The 18,433-nt window shown below is 37.7% G+C and overlaps 1 protein-coding gene across 4 annotated transcripts in view; it reads right to left on the bottom strand.

The window, feature by feature from the left end:
• CD163L1 (CD163 molecule like 1) overlaps window positions 1-18,433 on the bottom strand; it is an 85,680-nt gene that overhangs the window by 25,763 nt on the left and 41,484 nt on the right. For all 4 annotated transcript variants that reach the window (XM_064377483.1, XM_064377484.1, XM_021671249.2 and 1 more), the window contains one exon: window positions 1,217-1,537. In XM_064377483.1, coding sequence (XP_064233553.1) covers window positions 1,217-1,537 — 321 coding nt within the window. The remainder of the gene's footprint in view (window positions 1-1,216; window positions 1,538-18,433) is intronic.

Raw genomic sequence — 18,433 nt, 5'->3', positions numbered from 1 at the left:
CTTGGTTTTAGTGATGTGACATTCTGCAACCACTACTCCTCAGTATGCTTTTCCAACTGCTTTTATGTCAGTAAACCATTAAATATTATTGTTCTTCAGGGCTAAGAGCTCATTCTTCTTGGATCTAGGCTTTTAAAATTCTCAATTTACATTTTATTCTTAGATTCAGTTTCCATCTACATCTCTAGGACTCTAATAGTTATATCTCCATTCAAGACAAGTCTTCTGATCACATAAATCTTGTATCCACTTTCCTCCAACCCTCTTCTTTTGATGACTGCCTTACCATCACCTCACATTTCACACATACAAAATTGGACTCATCATCCCACCCTCTCTAACCAGCTTCTCTTCCAAGATTATCTTTCCAGATGATGAAACTGCAGTATACCCATCTGCTTAAGATAGAAACCTTTATCTTTATTCCCACATTCAGTGTATTAAGTTTTGTTGGTTTCAGCTCCATAATGAGCATCCTAATCAAAATTCCATATCATCCCTAGAATTATCCAACAACGTGACTCCCTGCATCCAATAGCCTCCTCTCTCCAATACACACACACACACACACACACACACACACACACACACACATGCGCGCGCACTCTGCAGCCAGAGTGCTGTCTTTGAAATGCAAGTTTTATCATGCTTACAACCTTCAATGGTTTACCATTCACTTTAGAATAAAGGCCAAAATCCCTATTCCACAAATAACCTTGCCCTTGCCTACATTTCAAGACTTTATTATAACTTTCCCCCCTTGTTCACTTAGATCTAATACCTCTTCTTTCAACCATTTTTTTTAGTTCCTGGAATAACGCAAGTTCATTCCCAAGTGTGGTACTTGAATAAAATACTACTGTTTAAAGTAATCTTCCCAACACTTCTTCATATGATTAAAGCATACATATCCTTCCCATCTTTCCTTAACTATCACTTCACAGAAATATTCTCTGACTCTGCAAATAGGTAATAGCTTCTAATTATGCCTTCTCATTTCATCTTGTGCTTCTACTTTATACAATTTTAAATAAAGAATCATTTTATTACATATTTTTATTATACATATGTCTTCTAGATAAGAGGGTAGGATTACTTTTATCTAGTTCATTTACTTTTGACCTAATATTGTTAAGTAGCCATGTCATAAATATGTATTAAATAATTGCAAAAATAAATAATCGAATAAATGTGTTTATCTTTGTCCAGGAATTACCTGAGCAGATCAAACTTGCTTCCATATTCAGATGGCACACGGTCTGTTTCCACTCCCATCGTACACAATCCCAGATAGAAGCTTCCTTTCCAGTGCAGCGAGAATCAGATAGTAAGATGCGCAGTGTCCTTTCTGTAAAATGAGGCTCTCTGGAGACACTGATTGGAGACCCACATTTAAGTTGCCTGCAAACAACTTCAGCAATGTTCATTCTCCAGTTGTTAGCACACAGAATTCCCACGGCTCCCTGGACTTTCACCTCAACTATTCCAGCACACCTGCTGCTTCCACCCACAAGCCTCAGCTCCATATCCGATTCATCTGTAAACAAATACCACAATATTTTTAGAGAAGCACTCTATGTGAGACACTTAAGATTCCTGTCCATTCGTGTACAGTAACATAGACCAGTGGCCAAAAGTTGAGAGATTGTTCAGGTCCTGGCTTCACCAGTGCATTTAATTTCATTTTGTATTTTCCTTCGAACTTAATTTTCCTGTTTACTGGATAAAAAAATAACACTTATAAAAAGTACACAGAGTATGTTTCAAATCCATTAAAACTTCTAGCTTACAAAGCAAGGATATAATTTTGCTTACAAAATCTTATCAGAGACTTAGGATAAAAAACAATGTTACTTAATGGCCCTAATTCTTGACTGAATATTTGAAGAATTACATATTACATGTTAGAGACTAAAGAGAATATTAGGAAGAGGTGATACAATTTAATGAAAAGTCAAGGAAAAACTGCATAGGGTTGTGATACTACCAAATTCAGAAAAAATGGAGAAACTTGCCTATTAGTGATGCCAAATGAAGTAATTCTAAAAAGAAATTGGAGCTCAGGAAAAGGAAACATGAAATTCACTGTATGTGAGAAGAAAAGTGGGGTTTTTAATGAAAAATGTTCAGCATCACTAATGATCAAGGAGATGCAAATCAAAACTACAATGCAATACCATCTTATGCCTGCAAGAAAGACTATAATAAAAAAAATAAAAATAACATGTTTGCATGGATGCAGTGAAAAGGGAACACTTCTACACTGCGGGAGGAATGTAAACTACTGGAACCGCCATGAAAAACAGTGTGGAGATTCCTTAAACTAAAAGCAGAACTACCATTTGATCCAGCAGTCCCACTACTGAGTAACAACCCAGAGGAAAAGAAGTCATTATCTGAAAAAGATACTTGCACATGCATATTTATAGCAACACAAGTCGCAATTGCAAAAATATAAAATCAGTCCAAATGCCCATCAATCAACAAGTGGATAAGGAAACTGTGGTATGTGTATGTGTATGTGTGTGTATATATATATAAATAAATATATATATATTCCACCCAGGTTGCTGCGGATGTCATTAATTCACTCATTTTTATGACTGAGTGGTATTCCATCATATATATATATGTGTGTGTGTGTATATATACACACACACACATATATACACATACCACATATATATATGTGTATATATATATGCATACATATATACACACACATACCATATATATACACACATATATATATGTATGCATATATATATACACATATATGAAACTGTGGTAAGTGGATAAGGAAAACATATATATATGTGTATATATATATGCATACATATATATGTGTGTGTATATATATAGTATGTGTGTATATATATGTATGCATATATATATACACACATATATAGGTGGTATGTGTATATATATGTGTGTGTGTGTATATATATACTCACACACATATATATATATATGATGGAATACCACTCAGTCATAAAAATGAGTGAATTAATGACATCCGCAGCAACCTGGGTGGAATTGGAGACTATTATTCTAGGTGAAGTAACTCAGGAATGGAAAACCAAACATCATATGTTCTCATTCATAACTTGGAGCTAAGCTATGAGGATACAAAGACATAAGAATAATACAATGGACTTTGAGGACTCAGGGGAAAGGGTAGAAGGGGATTGTGGAATAAAAGACTACAAATCGGGTTCAGTGTACACTGCTTGGGTGATGGGTGCACCAAAATCTCACAAATCACCACTGAAGAATTCACTCACGTAACCAATTGCCACCTGTTTCCCAAAAACCTATGGAAATAAAAACGTTTTTTAAAAGGAGGAAAAAAATTAAATCAGAAATTAATTCTGAGCCAAATTGAGTCAGTCTTTGAAGGAAATTTTTAGCAGTATTGATGTGAAATGCAATGAATCTAATTCTAGACTTATCTTTTTAGGGCACTTTGGTAGTTTTGGGTGTCCTGTGGCATAGTCTGTGAAACAATCAAGTAATAATGCCTACTAATTTAACAGTATATTTAATTATATGAGAATGCAATACTTCTTTATCTAATTAAAAACTATGAATAGTATCAGCTTGTTTTCTATTGTTTCCGTAAAAAAAAAAAAAATTCAGAGTGGGGCACCAAGATGGCCAAGAGGAGGCAACACTGGAATGCAGCTCCCAGTGAATGAGACACAGAGGGCTAGAGGACTTCCCGAGTCCAAGTGAGGTGCTGGATTCATTTCAGTGGGACTGGTAATAATAGCCCAGGGAAGGCAAGTCAAAGTGGGGCAAGAGCAGCCCAGGGAGGGCAAACTGAGACAGGGCAGGGCAAATCCCCGCCTGGAACATGTAGCCAGCTTGGAGGGTCTGGGACTTCACCCCTTTAGTGCTCCAATTCGGATCCTGTGCTTCCCTCATCCCTCCTGCAACCTATGGTCCACAAGAGCCCCGCCAGGCTGAGGGGTGCCGTGGGTTGTCAATGCAAATCTGAGCGACAGCTCCCATCTGGTGCTGCAAGTTGTCGGCATGGACCTGGGTGGAAGTTTGGACTAATGCCAGTGGGATGGAACTACCATCCCACAGAAAGGCAGAGTTGAAAGCAGGGAAACAAACCATAAGGCCTGGCAGGCCCCACCCCTACAAAACTCAAACTGAACCCCACATGCTAGAGAGCTTCACAGTGAATACACCAGTTTGACCCTAGCCAGGAAGATCGAGATTGGGGAAGGAGAGATGCCACTGGGAAGGCGGGGCTAAACTCACCTGCCTAAACAAACTCCAGGGGAAGACCACCCACCAGCAGCCTGACTGAATCCAAGGCAGCCCAGCAGCACCTCTATAGGCCAAAAAAGGTATAGCTCCAACCTCAGCAGAAAGGACATCTACTCAGAGATTCCTCCCAAAATCATCAACTTCAAGGATCAAGGGGAGATAAATCCACAAAAATGGGAAGAAACCAGTGCAAAAAGGATAAAACCATCAAATACCTGAACACCTCATCTCTTCCCAGGGATCACAACTCCTCACCATCAAGGGAACAGAACAAGACAGAGAATGAGTTTGACAAACTGACAGAAGCAGGCTTCAGAAGGTGGGTAATAACAAACTTCTCTGAGGTAAAAGACCATGTTCTAACCCAATGCAAAGAAACTAAGAACCCTGAAAAAAGGTTGGTTGAAATGCTAACTAAAATAAACAGCTTAGAGAAGAACATAAATGACTTGATGGAGCTGAAAGACATGGCACAAGAACTTTGTGAGGCATACAAAAGTTTCAACAGCCAAATCGACCAAGCAGAAGAAAGGATATCAGAGATTGAAGATCAAATCAATGAACTAAAATGAGAAGGCAAGATTAGAGAAAAAAGAGTGAAAACAAATGAACAAAGCCTCCAAGAATTATGAGATTATGTGAAAAGACCTAATCTATGCTTGATCAACGTACCTGAATGTGATGAAGAGAATGAATCCAAGCTGGAAAACACTCTTCAGGATATTATCCAAGAGAACTTCCCCAACCTAACAAGGCAGGCCAATATTCAAATCCAGGAAATACAGAGAACACCACAAAAATAATCCTCAACAAGAGGAACCCCAAGGCACATAATCAATCATCAGACTCACCAGGATTGAAATGAAGGAAAAAATCCTAAGGGCAGCCAGAGAGAAAGGTTGAGTCACCCACAAAGGAAAGACCATCAGACTCACAGTGAATCTCTTGGCAGAAACCCTACAAGCTAGAAGGGAGTGGGGGCCAATATTCAATATTCTTAAAGAAAAGAATTTCAACCAGTAATTTCATATCTGGCCAAACTAAGCTTCATAAATAAAGGAGAAATAAAATCCTCTACAGACAAGCAATTGCTGAGAGATTTCATCACTACAAGACCTGTCTTACAAGAGCTCCGAAGGGAGTACTAAACATAGAAAGGAACAACCAGTACCAACCACTGCAAAAGCATACCAAATGGTAAAAAACAATGATGCCATGAAGAAACCATGTCAACTAATGGGCAACCAACCAGCCAGTAACAAAATGGCAGGATCAAATTCAAACATAACAACATTAACATTGAATGTAAATGGCATAAATGCCCCAATCAAAAGACACAGACTGGCAAACTGGATACAAAGTCAAGACCTATCAGTGTGCTGTATTCAGAAGATCCATCTCATGTGCCAAGACTCACACTGACTTAAAATAAAAGGATGGAAGAAGATTTACCAAGCAAATGGACAGTCAAAAAAGCAGGGGTAGCAATCCCAGTCTCTGATAAAATGGGACTTTAAACCAACAAAGATCAAAAGAGACAAAGAAGTGCATTACATAATGGTAAAAGGATCAATGAAACAAGAAGAGCTAACTATCCTAAATATATATGCACCCAATGCAGGAGCACCCAGGTACATAAAGCAAGTTCTTAAAGACCTAAAGAGAGACTTAGACTCCTGCACAATAATAGTGGGAGACTTTAACACTCCACTGACAATATTGGACAGATTAAAGAGACAGAACGTCAACAAGGATAACCAGGACTTGAACACAGATCCAGACCAAGCAAACCTAATAGACATTTATAGAATGCTCCACCCCAAATCCACAGAATACACATTCTTCTCAGCACCACGTCACACTTACTTTAAAACTGACCACATATTTGGAAGTAACTTACTTCTCGGGAAATGCAAAAGATTGGAAATCATAACAAACAGTCTCTCAGACCACAGTGCAATCAAATTAGAACTCAGGATTAAGAAAGCACTCAAAACCACACAATCACATGGAAACTGAACAACTACTCCTGAATTATGAATGGATAAACAATGAAATGAAGGCAGAAATAAAAATGGTCTTCAAAACCAATGAGAATGAAGACACAACGTACCAGAATCTCTGGGACACGTTTAAAGCAGTGTCTAGAGGGAAATTTATAGCAATAAATGCTCACATGAGAAGCAAGGAAAGATCTAAAAATCAACATCCTATCATCAAAATTGAAAGAGCTAGAGAAGCAAGATAAAAAAAACTCAAAAGCTAGCAGGAGACAAGAAATAACTAATATCAGAGCAGAACTGAAGGAGATAGAGACACAAAAACCTTTCAAAAAATCAATAAATCCAGAAACTGGTTTTTTTTAAAAGATCAACAAAATAGATGCACCACTAGCTAGACTAATAAAAAAGAAAAGAGAAAAGACTCAAATAGATGCAATAAAAAAAGATAAAGGAGAGATTCCTCAGAATACACCAATTCCTCAGAAATACAATCTACAGTCAGAGATTATTACAAACAACTCTATGCACATAAACCAGTAAACCTGGAAGAAACTGATAAATTCCTGGACACTTACACACTCCCAAGACTAAGTCAGGAAGAAGTTGAAACCCTGAATAGACCAATAACAAGGGTTGAAGTTGAGGCAGCAATTAAGAGCCTACCAACCAAAAAAAGTCCAGGCGGGTTCACAGCTGAATTCTACCAGGCATACAAAGAGGAACTAGTACCATTCCTGTTGAAACTATTCCAAATAATACAAAAAGAGGGAATCCTTCCCAAATCATTTTATGAGGCTAACATCATCCTGATACCAAAACCCGGCAGAGACTCAACTAAAAAAGAAAACTACAGGCCAATATCCATGATGAACATTGATGCAAAAATCTTCAATAAAATACTGGCAAACTGAATCCAACAGCACATCAAAAAGCTTATCCACCATGATCAAGTAGGCTTCATCTCGAGGATATAAGGTTGGTTCAACAAACGCAAATCTATAAACATAATTCACCACATAAACAGAACCAAAAACAAAAATCACATGATTATCTCAATAGATGAAAAGAAGGCCTTTTACAAAATTCAACAGCCCTTTATGCTAAAAACCCTCAATAAACTAGGTATTGATGGCATGTATCTCAAATAATAAAAGCTATTTACGACAAACCCACAGCCAATATCATACTGAACAGGCAAAAACAAGAAGCATTCCCTTCAAAATCTGGCACTAGACAAGGATGCCCTCTCTCACCACTCCTATTCAATATAGTATTGGAAGTTCTAGCCAGGGCAATCAGACAAGAAAAAGAAATAAAGGACATTCAATTAGGAAAAGAAGAGGTCAAATTGTCCCTATTTGCAGATGACATGATTGTATATTTGGAAGACCCCATCATCTTAACCCAAAATCTCCTTAAGCCGATAAGAAACTTCAGTGAAGTCTCAGTATGCAAAATCAATGTGCAAAAATCACAAGCTTTCCTATACACCAACAACAGACAAACAGAGAGCCAAATCACGAGGGAACTCCCATTTACAATTGCTACAAAGAGAATAAAATACCTAGGAATACAACTAACAAAGGATGTAAAAGATCTCTTCAAGGAGAACTACAAACCACTGATCAAGAAAATAAGAGAGGACACAAACAGATGGAAAAACATTACATGCTCATGGTTAGGAAGAATCAATATCGTGAAAATGGCCATACTGTCCCAAAGTAATTGATAGATTCAATGCTATCCCCATCAAGCTACCATTTACCTTCTTCACAGAATGGGAAAAAACCATTTTAAACTTTGTATGGAACCAAAAGAGAGCCCGCATAGCCAAAACAATCCTAAGCAAAAAGAATAAAGCTGGAGGCATCATGCTACGTGACTTCAAACTATACTACAAGGCTACAGTAATCAAAACAGCATGGCACTGGTATCAAAACAGAGATATAGACAAGTGGAACAGAACAGAGGCCTCAGAAGCAGTGCCACACGTCTACAACCATCTAATCTTTGACAAACCGGACAAAAACAAGCAATGGGGAAAGGATTCCCTGTTTAATAAATGGTGTTGGGAAAACTGGCTAGACATATGTAGGAAGCCAAAACTGGACCCCTTCCTTACACCTTATACAAAAATTAACTCCAGATGGACTAAAGATTTAAACATAAGAACTAACACCATAAAAACCCTAGAAGAAAACCTAGGCCACACCATTCAGGACTTAGGCACAGGCAAGGACCTCATGACTAAAACACCAAAAGCATTGGCAACAAAAGCCAAAATAGACAAATGGTATCTAATTAAACTTAAGAGCTTCTGCACAGCAAAAGAAACAATCATTAGAGTAAACTGGCAACCAACAGAATGGGAAAAAACTTTTGCAATCTACCCATCTGACAAAGGCCTACCATCCAGAATCTACAAAGAACTAATGCAGATTTACAGGGAAAAAAAAGAAACGAACCCGTTCAAAAGTGGGTGAAGGATATGAACAGGCACTTTTCAAAAGAAGACATTTATGTGGCCAAAAAACATATGAAAAAATGCTCATCATCATTGGTCATTAGAGAAATGCAAATCAAAACCATATTGAGATACCATCTCACACCAGCTAGAATGGCAATCATTAAAAAAATCTGGAGACAACACATGCTGGAGAGGATGTGGAGAAAAAGGAACACTTTTACACTATTGGTGGGAGTGTAAACTAGTTCAACCATTATGGAAAACCATGTGGTGATTCCTCAAGGATCTAGAAATAGAAATTCCATATTTGACCCAGCAATCCCATTACTGGGTGTATACCCAAAGGATTATAAATCATTCTATCATAAAGACACATGCATATGTATGTTCTTTGTGGTGCTGTTTATGATAGCAAAGACCTGGAACCAACCCAAATGCCCATCGATGATGGACTGGACAAGGAAAATGTGGCATATACACACCATGGAATACTATGCAGCCATAAAAAACGATGAGTTCGTGTCCTTTGTAGAGACATGAATGAACCTAGAAACCATCATTTTCAGCAAACTGACACAAGAACAGAAAACCAAACACCGTATGTTTTCACTCATAGGCGGGTGATGAACAATGAGAACACTTGGGCACAGGGACGCTAACAACACTCACAGGGTTAGGTGGGGGTGTGGAGGGAAGGGGTGGGGAGGCACAGTTTGAGGGGTGCAGAGAGGATGGGGAGGGATAACACTGGGAGAAATGTCTGATGTAGGTTATGGGGGTGGAGGGGATGGAGACAGCAAACCACCATGGCATGTATGTACCTATGCAACAATCCTGCAGGATCAGGATGTGCACATGTACCGCAGAGCCCAAATACAATTAAAAAGAAAAAAAAAAAGAAAATCAGTGAAACATAAAAAAACACAGATAAATAATACAAAGAAATTAGAAAAGGAATTTAGGATATGAAAGAGAAATTCAACAAAGAGATAGAAATCATAAAAAAGAAACAAACAGAAACCACAGAACCACAGAATTCAATAAAAAATACAATCAAGAGTATCAACAGTATACTAGATAAAGCAGAAGACAGAATTGCAGAACTGAAAGATAAATCTTTGAAATAACCAAGTAAAAGAAAAAAGAAAGAAATTTTTTTTTTTTTTTTTTTTTAGTTAAAAAACCTTTGCAACACATGGGACATCATAAGATGACCAAATATTTGAATTTTGGGTGTTCCAGAAGAAGAAGAGATGGATAATGGCATTGAAAACTTATTTAATAAAATAATAGCTGCAACTTTTCAGGTTTTTTTTGTTATTGTACTTTAAGATCTGGGGTACCTTTGCAGAACGTGCAGGTTTGTTACATAGGTATGCATGTGCCATGGTGGTTCGCTGCACCCATCAACCTGTCATCTACATTAGGTATTTCTCCTAATGCTAACCCTCCTCTAGGTCCCCACTCCCTGACAGGCCCCAGTGTGTGACGTTCCCCTCCCTGTGTCCATGTGCTCTCATTGTTCAACACCCACTTACAAGTGAGAACATGCAGTGTTTGGTTTTCTGTTCTTGTGTTAGTTTGCTGAAAATGATGGTTTCCAGATTCATCCATGTCCCTCCAAAGGACGTGAACTCATCCTTTTCTATAGCTGCATAGTATTCCAAGGTGTATATGTGCCACATTTTCTTTAACCGGTCTATCACTGATGGGCATTTGGGCTGGTTCCACATCTTTGCTATTGTAAACAGTGCCACAATAAACATATATGTGCATGTGTCTTTATAGTAGAATCATTTATAATCCATTGGGTATATACCCAGTAATGGGATTGCTGGGTGAATCACCACACTGTCTTCCACAATGGTTGAACTGATTTACACTCCCACCAACAGTGTAAAGGCATTCCTATTTCTTCACATCCTCTCCAGCATCTGTTGTTTCCTGACTTTTTAATGATCGCCGTTCTAACTGGCGTGAGATGGCATCTCATTGTGGTTTTGATTTGCATTTCTCTAATGACCAATGATGATGAGCTCTTTTTCATATGCTTGTTGGCTGCATAAATGTCTTCTTTTGAGAAGTGTCTGTTCATATCCTTCACTGACTTTTTGATGGGGTTGGGTTTTTTTTCTTGTAGATTTGTTTAAGTTTTTTGTAGATTCTGGATGTTATCTCTTTGTCAAATGGACTGCAAATTTTTTTTCCTTCATTCATGTCCTTTGCAGGGACATAAAATAAACTGGAAACCATCATTCTCAGCAAACTAACACAAGAACAGAAAACCAAACACTACATGTTCTTACTCATAAGTGGGAGTTGAATGATGAGAACACATGGACACAGGGAGGGGAACATCACACACTGGGGCCTGCTGAGGGTGGGGGACTAGGGGAGGGATAGCATCAGAAGAAATACCTAAGGTAGATGATGGGGTGATGGATGCAGCAAACCACCATGTCATGTGTATACCTATGTAACAAACTGCATGTTCTGCAAAGGTACTCAGAACTTGAAGTATAATAATAATTTTTTTAAAAGTCTGTTTTATCAGAGGATTGCAGCCCCTAGTTTTTTCTTTTCTTTCTTTTTTTTTTTTTTTTGCTTTCCATTTTCTTGGTAAATATTCCTCCATTTCTTTCTTTTGAGCCTACGTGTGTTTTTGCACGTGAGATGGGTCTCCTGAATAAACCACACCTATGGGGTTGACTCTTTATCCAAATTGTCAGTCTGTGTCTTTTAATTGGGGCATTTGGCCAGTTTACATTTAAGGTTAATATTATTATGTGTGAATTTGATCCCGTCATTGTGATGCTCGCTGTTTATTTTGCCCATTAGTTGATGCAGTTTCTTCATATTGTCAATGCTCTTTATAATTTGGTTTGTTTTTGCAGTGACTGTTACCAGTTGTTCCTTTCCTTGTTTAGTGCTTCCTTCAGAAGCTCTTTTAAGGCAGGTCTGGTGGTGACAAAATCTCAGCATTTTCTTGTTTACAAAGAATTATATTATCTCCTTCACTTATGAGGTTTAGTTTGGCTGGATATGAAATTCTGGGTTGAAAATTCTTTTCTTTAAAAATACTGAATATTGGTCCCCACTCTCTTCTAGCTTGTAGGATTTCTGCCGAGAGATCTACTGTTAGTCTGATAAGCTTCCCATTGTGGGTAACTCAACCTTTCTCTCTGGCTGCCCTTAACATTTTTTCCTTCATTTCAACCTTGGTGAATCTGACAATTCTGTGTCTTGGGGTTGCTATTCTCAAGGAGTATTTTTTGTGGTGTTCTCTGTATTTCTTAAATTTGAATGTTGGCCTGTCCTACTAGGTTGTGGAAGTTCTCTTAAATAATATCCTGAAGAGTTTTCCAACTTGGTTCCATTGTCCCCATCAATTTCAGGTACACCAAACGTAGATTTGGTCTTTGCACATAGTCCCATATTTTTTGGAGGCTTTATTCATTTCCTTTCATTCTTTATTCTCTAACCTTTTTTTCCCACTTTATTTCATTAAGTTGATCTTAGTCTCTGATGTTCTTTCTTCTGCATGATCGATTCAGCCATTAATGCTTGTGTATGCTTCACGAAGTTCTCATGACGTGTTCTTCTGCTCCACCAGGTTATTTATGTTCTTCTCTAAACTGGTTATTCTAGCTAGCAATTGATCTAACCATTTTTCAAAGTTCTTAGCTTTCTTGCACTGTGTTAGCTCATGCTCCTATAGCTCAGAGGAGTTTATTACCCACCTTCTGAAGCCTACTTCTGTCAATATGTCAAGTTCATTATCCATCCAGTTTTGTTCCCTTGCTAGTGAGAAGTTGTGGTCCTTTGGAGGATAAGAGGTGTTCTGGTTTTTGGAATTTTTAGCAATTTTGCATTGGTTTCCCCTCATCTTCTGGGAAGATAGACCAAGGATTTATCTACCGTTAGTCTTTATGTTGGTGACCTTAGTAATGGGGTCTCTGAGTGGATGTCTTTTTATTGATGTTGATGCTGTTCCCTTCTGTTTGTTAGGTTTTCTTCTAACAGGCCCCTCTGTTGCAGGTCTGCTGGAGTTTGCTGGAGGTCCACTCCAGACCCTGTTTGCCTGGGTATCAGCAGGGGACACTGCAGAAGAGCAAAGATTGCTGCCTGTTCCTTCCTCTGGAAGCTTCATCCCAGAGGGACACCCACCAGATGCCAGCCAGAGCTCTCCTATATGAGGTGTCTGTCAGCCCCTACTGGGAGTGTCTCCTATTCAGGATACACGGAGGTCAGGGACCCACTTGAGGAGGTAGTCTGACCCTTTTCAGAGCTCAAACACTGTGCTGGGAGATCTGCTGCTTTCTTCAGAGCTGTCAGGCAGGGAGGTTAAAGTCTGCTGAAGCTGCACCTACAGCCACCCCCAACTTTTCAGGTTTTAAAAGATACTTAGATATTCAGATACAAGAAGCTGAAAGATCTCCAAATAGATACACCTTTCCATACAAAATGTCTTCTCCAAAGCACATTATATTCAAACTGTGAAAAGTCCAAGATAAAAAAGTGATTTTAAATACAACAAGAGAAAACTGTCCACTCACATGCAAGGAAACCCAGATCAGATGAAGAGGGGTTTTCCTAGCAGAAGTATTACAGGTCAGGAAAGAAAGGTATGGTATATTCCAAGTGCTAAAAGAAAAAAAAGTGAGCCTAAAATGCAATACCCAGCAAAGCTATTCTTCCAAAGTGAAGAAGATATAAGGTCTTTCCCAGATAAGCAAAAAAACGAGGAAATTTATCGCCACTAGATTGGTCCTACAAGAAACACTTAAGGAAATCCTTTATCTGGAAGTGTCTGTCATCATGAAAGCACATGAAAGTATAAAATTTACTAAGCAGACAAATGAGAAAAAAAGGACTTAAATGTTACCACCATAGAAAACCACAAAATGACATTAATAAATAATAAGAGAGAAGAAATAAAGGATGTACAAAACAAGAAAAAACAATGATTGAAATGACAGGAATAAGTATTTACCTATCAACAATAACCTTGAATGTAAATGAATTAAATTGTCCACTTAAAAGACATAGATTAGCTGAATGAATATAGAAGCAATGACCCAAATATAAGTAAGTTTCTTCTGGCCTAGAAGAAACTGACTTCACCTGTGAAGATAGACATAGACTGAAAGTGAAGGAATGGAAAAAGATATTCCATGGAAATGAAAACCAAAAGCAATTAGAGGAGTAGAAATAGCTATACTTAAATAAAGTGAACTTTAAATTAAAAAGAGTTAAAAAAAAAAAGACAAAGATGGTCATCATATACTGATAAGTGAATCAATTCATTAAGAGGCTAGAACAATTCTAAATACACATATACCCAACAATGAAGCACTCTTACATATATAAAGCAAATATTATTAGGTTTGAAGGGAGAGACTCCAATACAGTAATAGTTGGCACTTCAACTATTCATCTCAACATTGAACATGTCATCTAGACAGAGAACCCTAAAGAAACATCAGATAGAAACTAGATTTTAGAACAAATGTGCCTAATAGACATTTACAGAATATTTCATTCAACAGCTGTAGAATATACATTCTTTTCATCAGCACATAAAACACTTTCCAGAATAGACCATATTCAAGGCCACAAAACAAGTCTCAACAAATTTTTAAAACTCAAAATTATATAAAGTATCTTATCAGACCACAATGGAATAAATTGGAAATCAATAACAAGAGGAATTTTGAAAACTGTAAGAATACATGGAAATTAAACAACATGCTTCTGAATGATCTTTTGGTTAATGAATAAATTAAGAAGGAAATGAAAATATTTCTTGAAACAAATGAAAATAGAAACACAACACACCAAAGCCTACGGGACACAACAATGGCACAGCTAAGAAGGAATTTGTAGCAACAAACACCCACATCAAAAAGTAGAAAGATTCCTAATAAACAATCTAATGATGCATTTCAACACACTAGAAAAACTAGATCAAACCAAATCCAAAATGTGTAGAAGAAAAGAAATAATATAGATCAGAGCAGAACTAAACAAAATAGAGCCTAAAAACCAATACAAAAAATGAACAAAAAGCTGACTTTTTGAAAAGATGAAATCAAACTTTTGCTAAAAGAAGAACAAAAATTCAAATAAAAATTACAAACAGAGAGAGAGACATTACAACTGATACCGTAGAAATATAAAAGTTTATCAGAGACTAATACGAGCAACAATACATTCACAAACTGGTAAACCTAGAAGAAAGGATAAATTCCTGTACACATACAATCTACCCAAGATAAATCAAGGAAGAAATAGGAATCCTGAACAGATCAATCATGAGTAATGAGATTAAATCAGTAATTAAAAGTCTCCAGACAGAGGAAAACCCAGGACTAGATGGCTTTACTGCTGACTTCCATCAAACTAAAAGAAAATCTAACATCAGTTCTTTTCAAACTATTCCAAAAAATCAAATAAGAAGGAATTCTTCCTAACTAATGCTATGAGACTGGCATTATCCTGATAACAAAACCAGAAAAGTAAGCAACAGAAAGAAAAATACAGGCCATTATCCTTAATGAAAGTTCTCAACAAAATGCCAGCAAGCCAAATCCTCCAACACAGAAAAAAAAAAATACACTATGGTCTAGTAGGATTTATTCCAGGCATGCAAGGATGATTGAACATATGCAAATCAATGAAAGCGATACATTCACAGAATGAATGACAAAAACCATATGATCATCTCAATAAATGCAGAAAGAGCATTTGATAAAATTCAAAATCCCTTCATAATAAAATCTCTCAACAAAGTAGGCACAATAAAAAGATACCTCAAAATGAGAAAGGCCATATAGGACAAGCCCACAACTAATATCCTAATGAATGGGGAAAAGCTGAAAGTCTTACCTATGAGAACTAGAACAAGACAAGGATGCCCACATTCACCACTGTTATTTAACATAGCACTGGAAGTCCTAGCCAGAGCAATCAGACAAAAGAAAGAAACAAAAGATATCCAAATCAGGCCAGGTGTAGTGACTCACGCCTGTAATCCCAGCACATTGGGAGGCCAAGGTGGGTAGATCATGAGATCAGGAGATTGAGACCATCCTGGCCAACATGGTGAAATTTCATCTCTAATAAAAACACAAAAATTATCTGCATGTGGTGGTGTGTGCCTGTAGTCCCAGCTACTTAGGAGGCTGAGGCAGGAGAATCACTTGAACCAGGGAGGCAGAGGTTGCAGTGAGCCGAGATCACACCCCTGCACTCCAGCCTGGCAACAGAGCAAGACTCCGCCAAAAAAAAAAGTATCCAAATCAGAAAAGAGAAAGTCAAATTGTCCATCTTTGCAAATGACATGATTGAATATTGAGAAAAACCTTAAGACTCCATCAAAATTCAACAAAATTACAGGATACAAAATCAACATACAAAAATGAGTAGCATTTCTATACACCAATAACAAACTACTGAGAAAGACATCAAGAAGGCAATCTTATTTACAATAGCCACAGAAAAATAAAATACCTAGGAATACATTTAACCAAGGAGATGAAAGACTTGTACAAGGAAAACTACAAAACACTGATGAAAGCAATTAAGGAAGACACAAACAAACGAAATGAAGAGACATCTCCTGCTTTTTGATGGGAAAAATCAATATTATTAAAACGATCACACTCCATAATATAGTTTGGATGTTTGCCTCTCCAAATCTCATGTTGAAATTTGATTCTCAGTGTCAGAGGTGAGGTCTAATGGGAGGTGTTTGCCTCATGGTGGTGCATTGCTCATGAATGACTTGGTGCAAACCTTGTGGTAATGAGTGAGTTGTCACCCTATTAGTTCTCTTGAGATCTGGCTGTTAAAAAGAACCTGATATCTCTTCCTCTCTCATCATGTGATGTTGGCTCCCCTTCCCCTTTTGCCATGCTCCTTGAGGACCTCACCAGAGGCAGATGCTGATGCCATGCTTGTTCAGTGTTCAGACTGTGAGCAAAATAAACCTCTTTTCTTTATAAATTACCCAGCCTCATGTATTCCTTTATAGCAATGCAAATGGACTAAGACACTACCCAAAACATTGTATGGATTTAATGCAATCTTTATTAAAATACTAATGAAATTCTTCATATATGTATAAAAAACAATTCTAAAATTTGGATGGAATCACAAAAGAATCTGAATCGCCATAGCGACCTTGTGAAGAAGAATAAAGCTTGAGGCACATCATACTATCTACCTTGAAAATACACTACAAAGCTATAGTAACCAAAACAGCCTGCTATTGGTATAAAATTGACACATGGATCAATTAAACAGAATAGAGAACCCAGAAATAAATCCATGTATTTGTAACCGACTGATTTTTGACAAAGCCATCAAGGACATACACTGAGAGAAGGACACCTCTTCAACAAATGATGCTGGGAAGACCAGCTATCCACATGAAGAACAAAACTCTACCCCTCTCTCACCATACATAAAAATCAAAGGAAAGTGGATTAAAGACTTAAATGTAACACCTCAACCTATAAAACTACTAGAAGAAAACATTGGGAAAACACTCCAAGACATGAGTGGGCAAATATTTTAGAGCTAAGATTTCAAAAACATGGGCATCAAAACCAAAAGCAGACAAACTAAAAAGCTTCCACACAGCAAAGGAAACAATTAACAGAGTGAAAAGACAACCTGCTGAATGAGAGAAAATATTTGCAAACCAACTGTTCATCTAACAGAGGATAATATCCAGAATATTCAAAAAATCGTATAACTCAACAGGAAAACAAAACAGCCCCATTAAAAAGTGGACAGGCTGGGCATGGTGGCTCACACCTATAATCCCAGCACTTTGGGAGGCCAAGGAAGGCAGATCACTTGAGCCTGGGAGACTGAGACCAGCCTGGGCCACACGGTGAAAATCCATCTCTACAAAAAACTACAAAAATGGGCCAGGTGTGATGGCACATGCCGGTGGTCCCAGCTACTTGGGAGATGGAGGTGGGAGGATTGCTTGAGCCCAAGAAGTCAAGGCTGCAGTGAGCTAAGATTGTGCTACCCCACTCCAGCCTGGACAATAGAGTGAGATCCAGTTTCAAAAAAAAAAACAAGGTGGTGGGAGGGAGGCAAAGGGTATGAATAGACATTTCTCAAGATAACAATATGGAAATTTCCCAAAAAAACTAAAAATAGAACTTTACAGTATGATCCAGAATTCCTATTTATCCAAAGGAAAGGGAATCAGTATACCAAAGGAATACCTCCATGTTGTTGCAAATCATTGAATATCATTTTGTAATGTCTGAATAGTACTCCATTGTGTATATGTACCACATGTTCCTTATCCATTCATCTGTTGATGGACACTTAGATTGCTTCCAAATCTTAGCAATTGTAAACAGTGCTGCAACAAACATAGGAGTGCAGACATCTCTTTGATAAACTGATTTCCTTTTTGGGGGTATATATTCAGCAATGGGATTGCTTAATCACATGGTAGCTCAATTTGTAGTTTTGTGAGGAAGCTCCAAACTGTTCCCCATATGGTTGCACTAATTTATATTCCCACCAACAGTGTTCAGGGGCTCTCTTTCCTCCACATCTTCACCAGCATGTGTTATTGCCTGTCTTTTGGATATAAGCCATTTAACTGGGGTAATACGAAATCTCATTGTATTTTTGATTTGCATTTCTC

This window comes from Aotus nancymaae, unplaced genomic scaffold (assembly GCF_030222135.1).
Source record: "Aotus nancymaae isolate 86718 unplaced genomic scaffold, 86718_ANA_hifiasm-v0.15.2.pri h1tg000016l, whole genome shotgun sequence".
In the NCBI taxonomy this organism is placed as follows: Eukaryota; Metazoa; Chordata; class Mammalia; order Primates; family Aotidae; genus Aotus; species Aotus nancymaae.
This window is presented reverse-complemented; position numbering and strand designations above follow the sequence as displayed.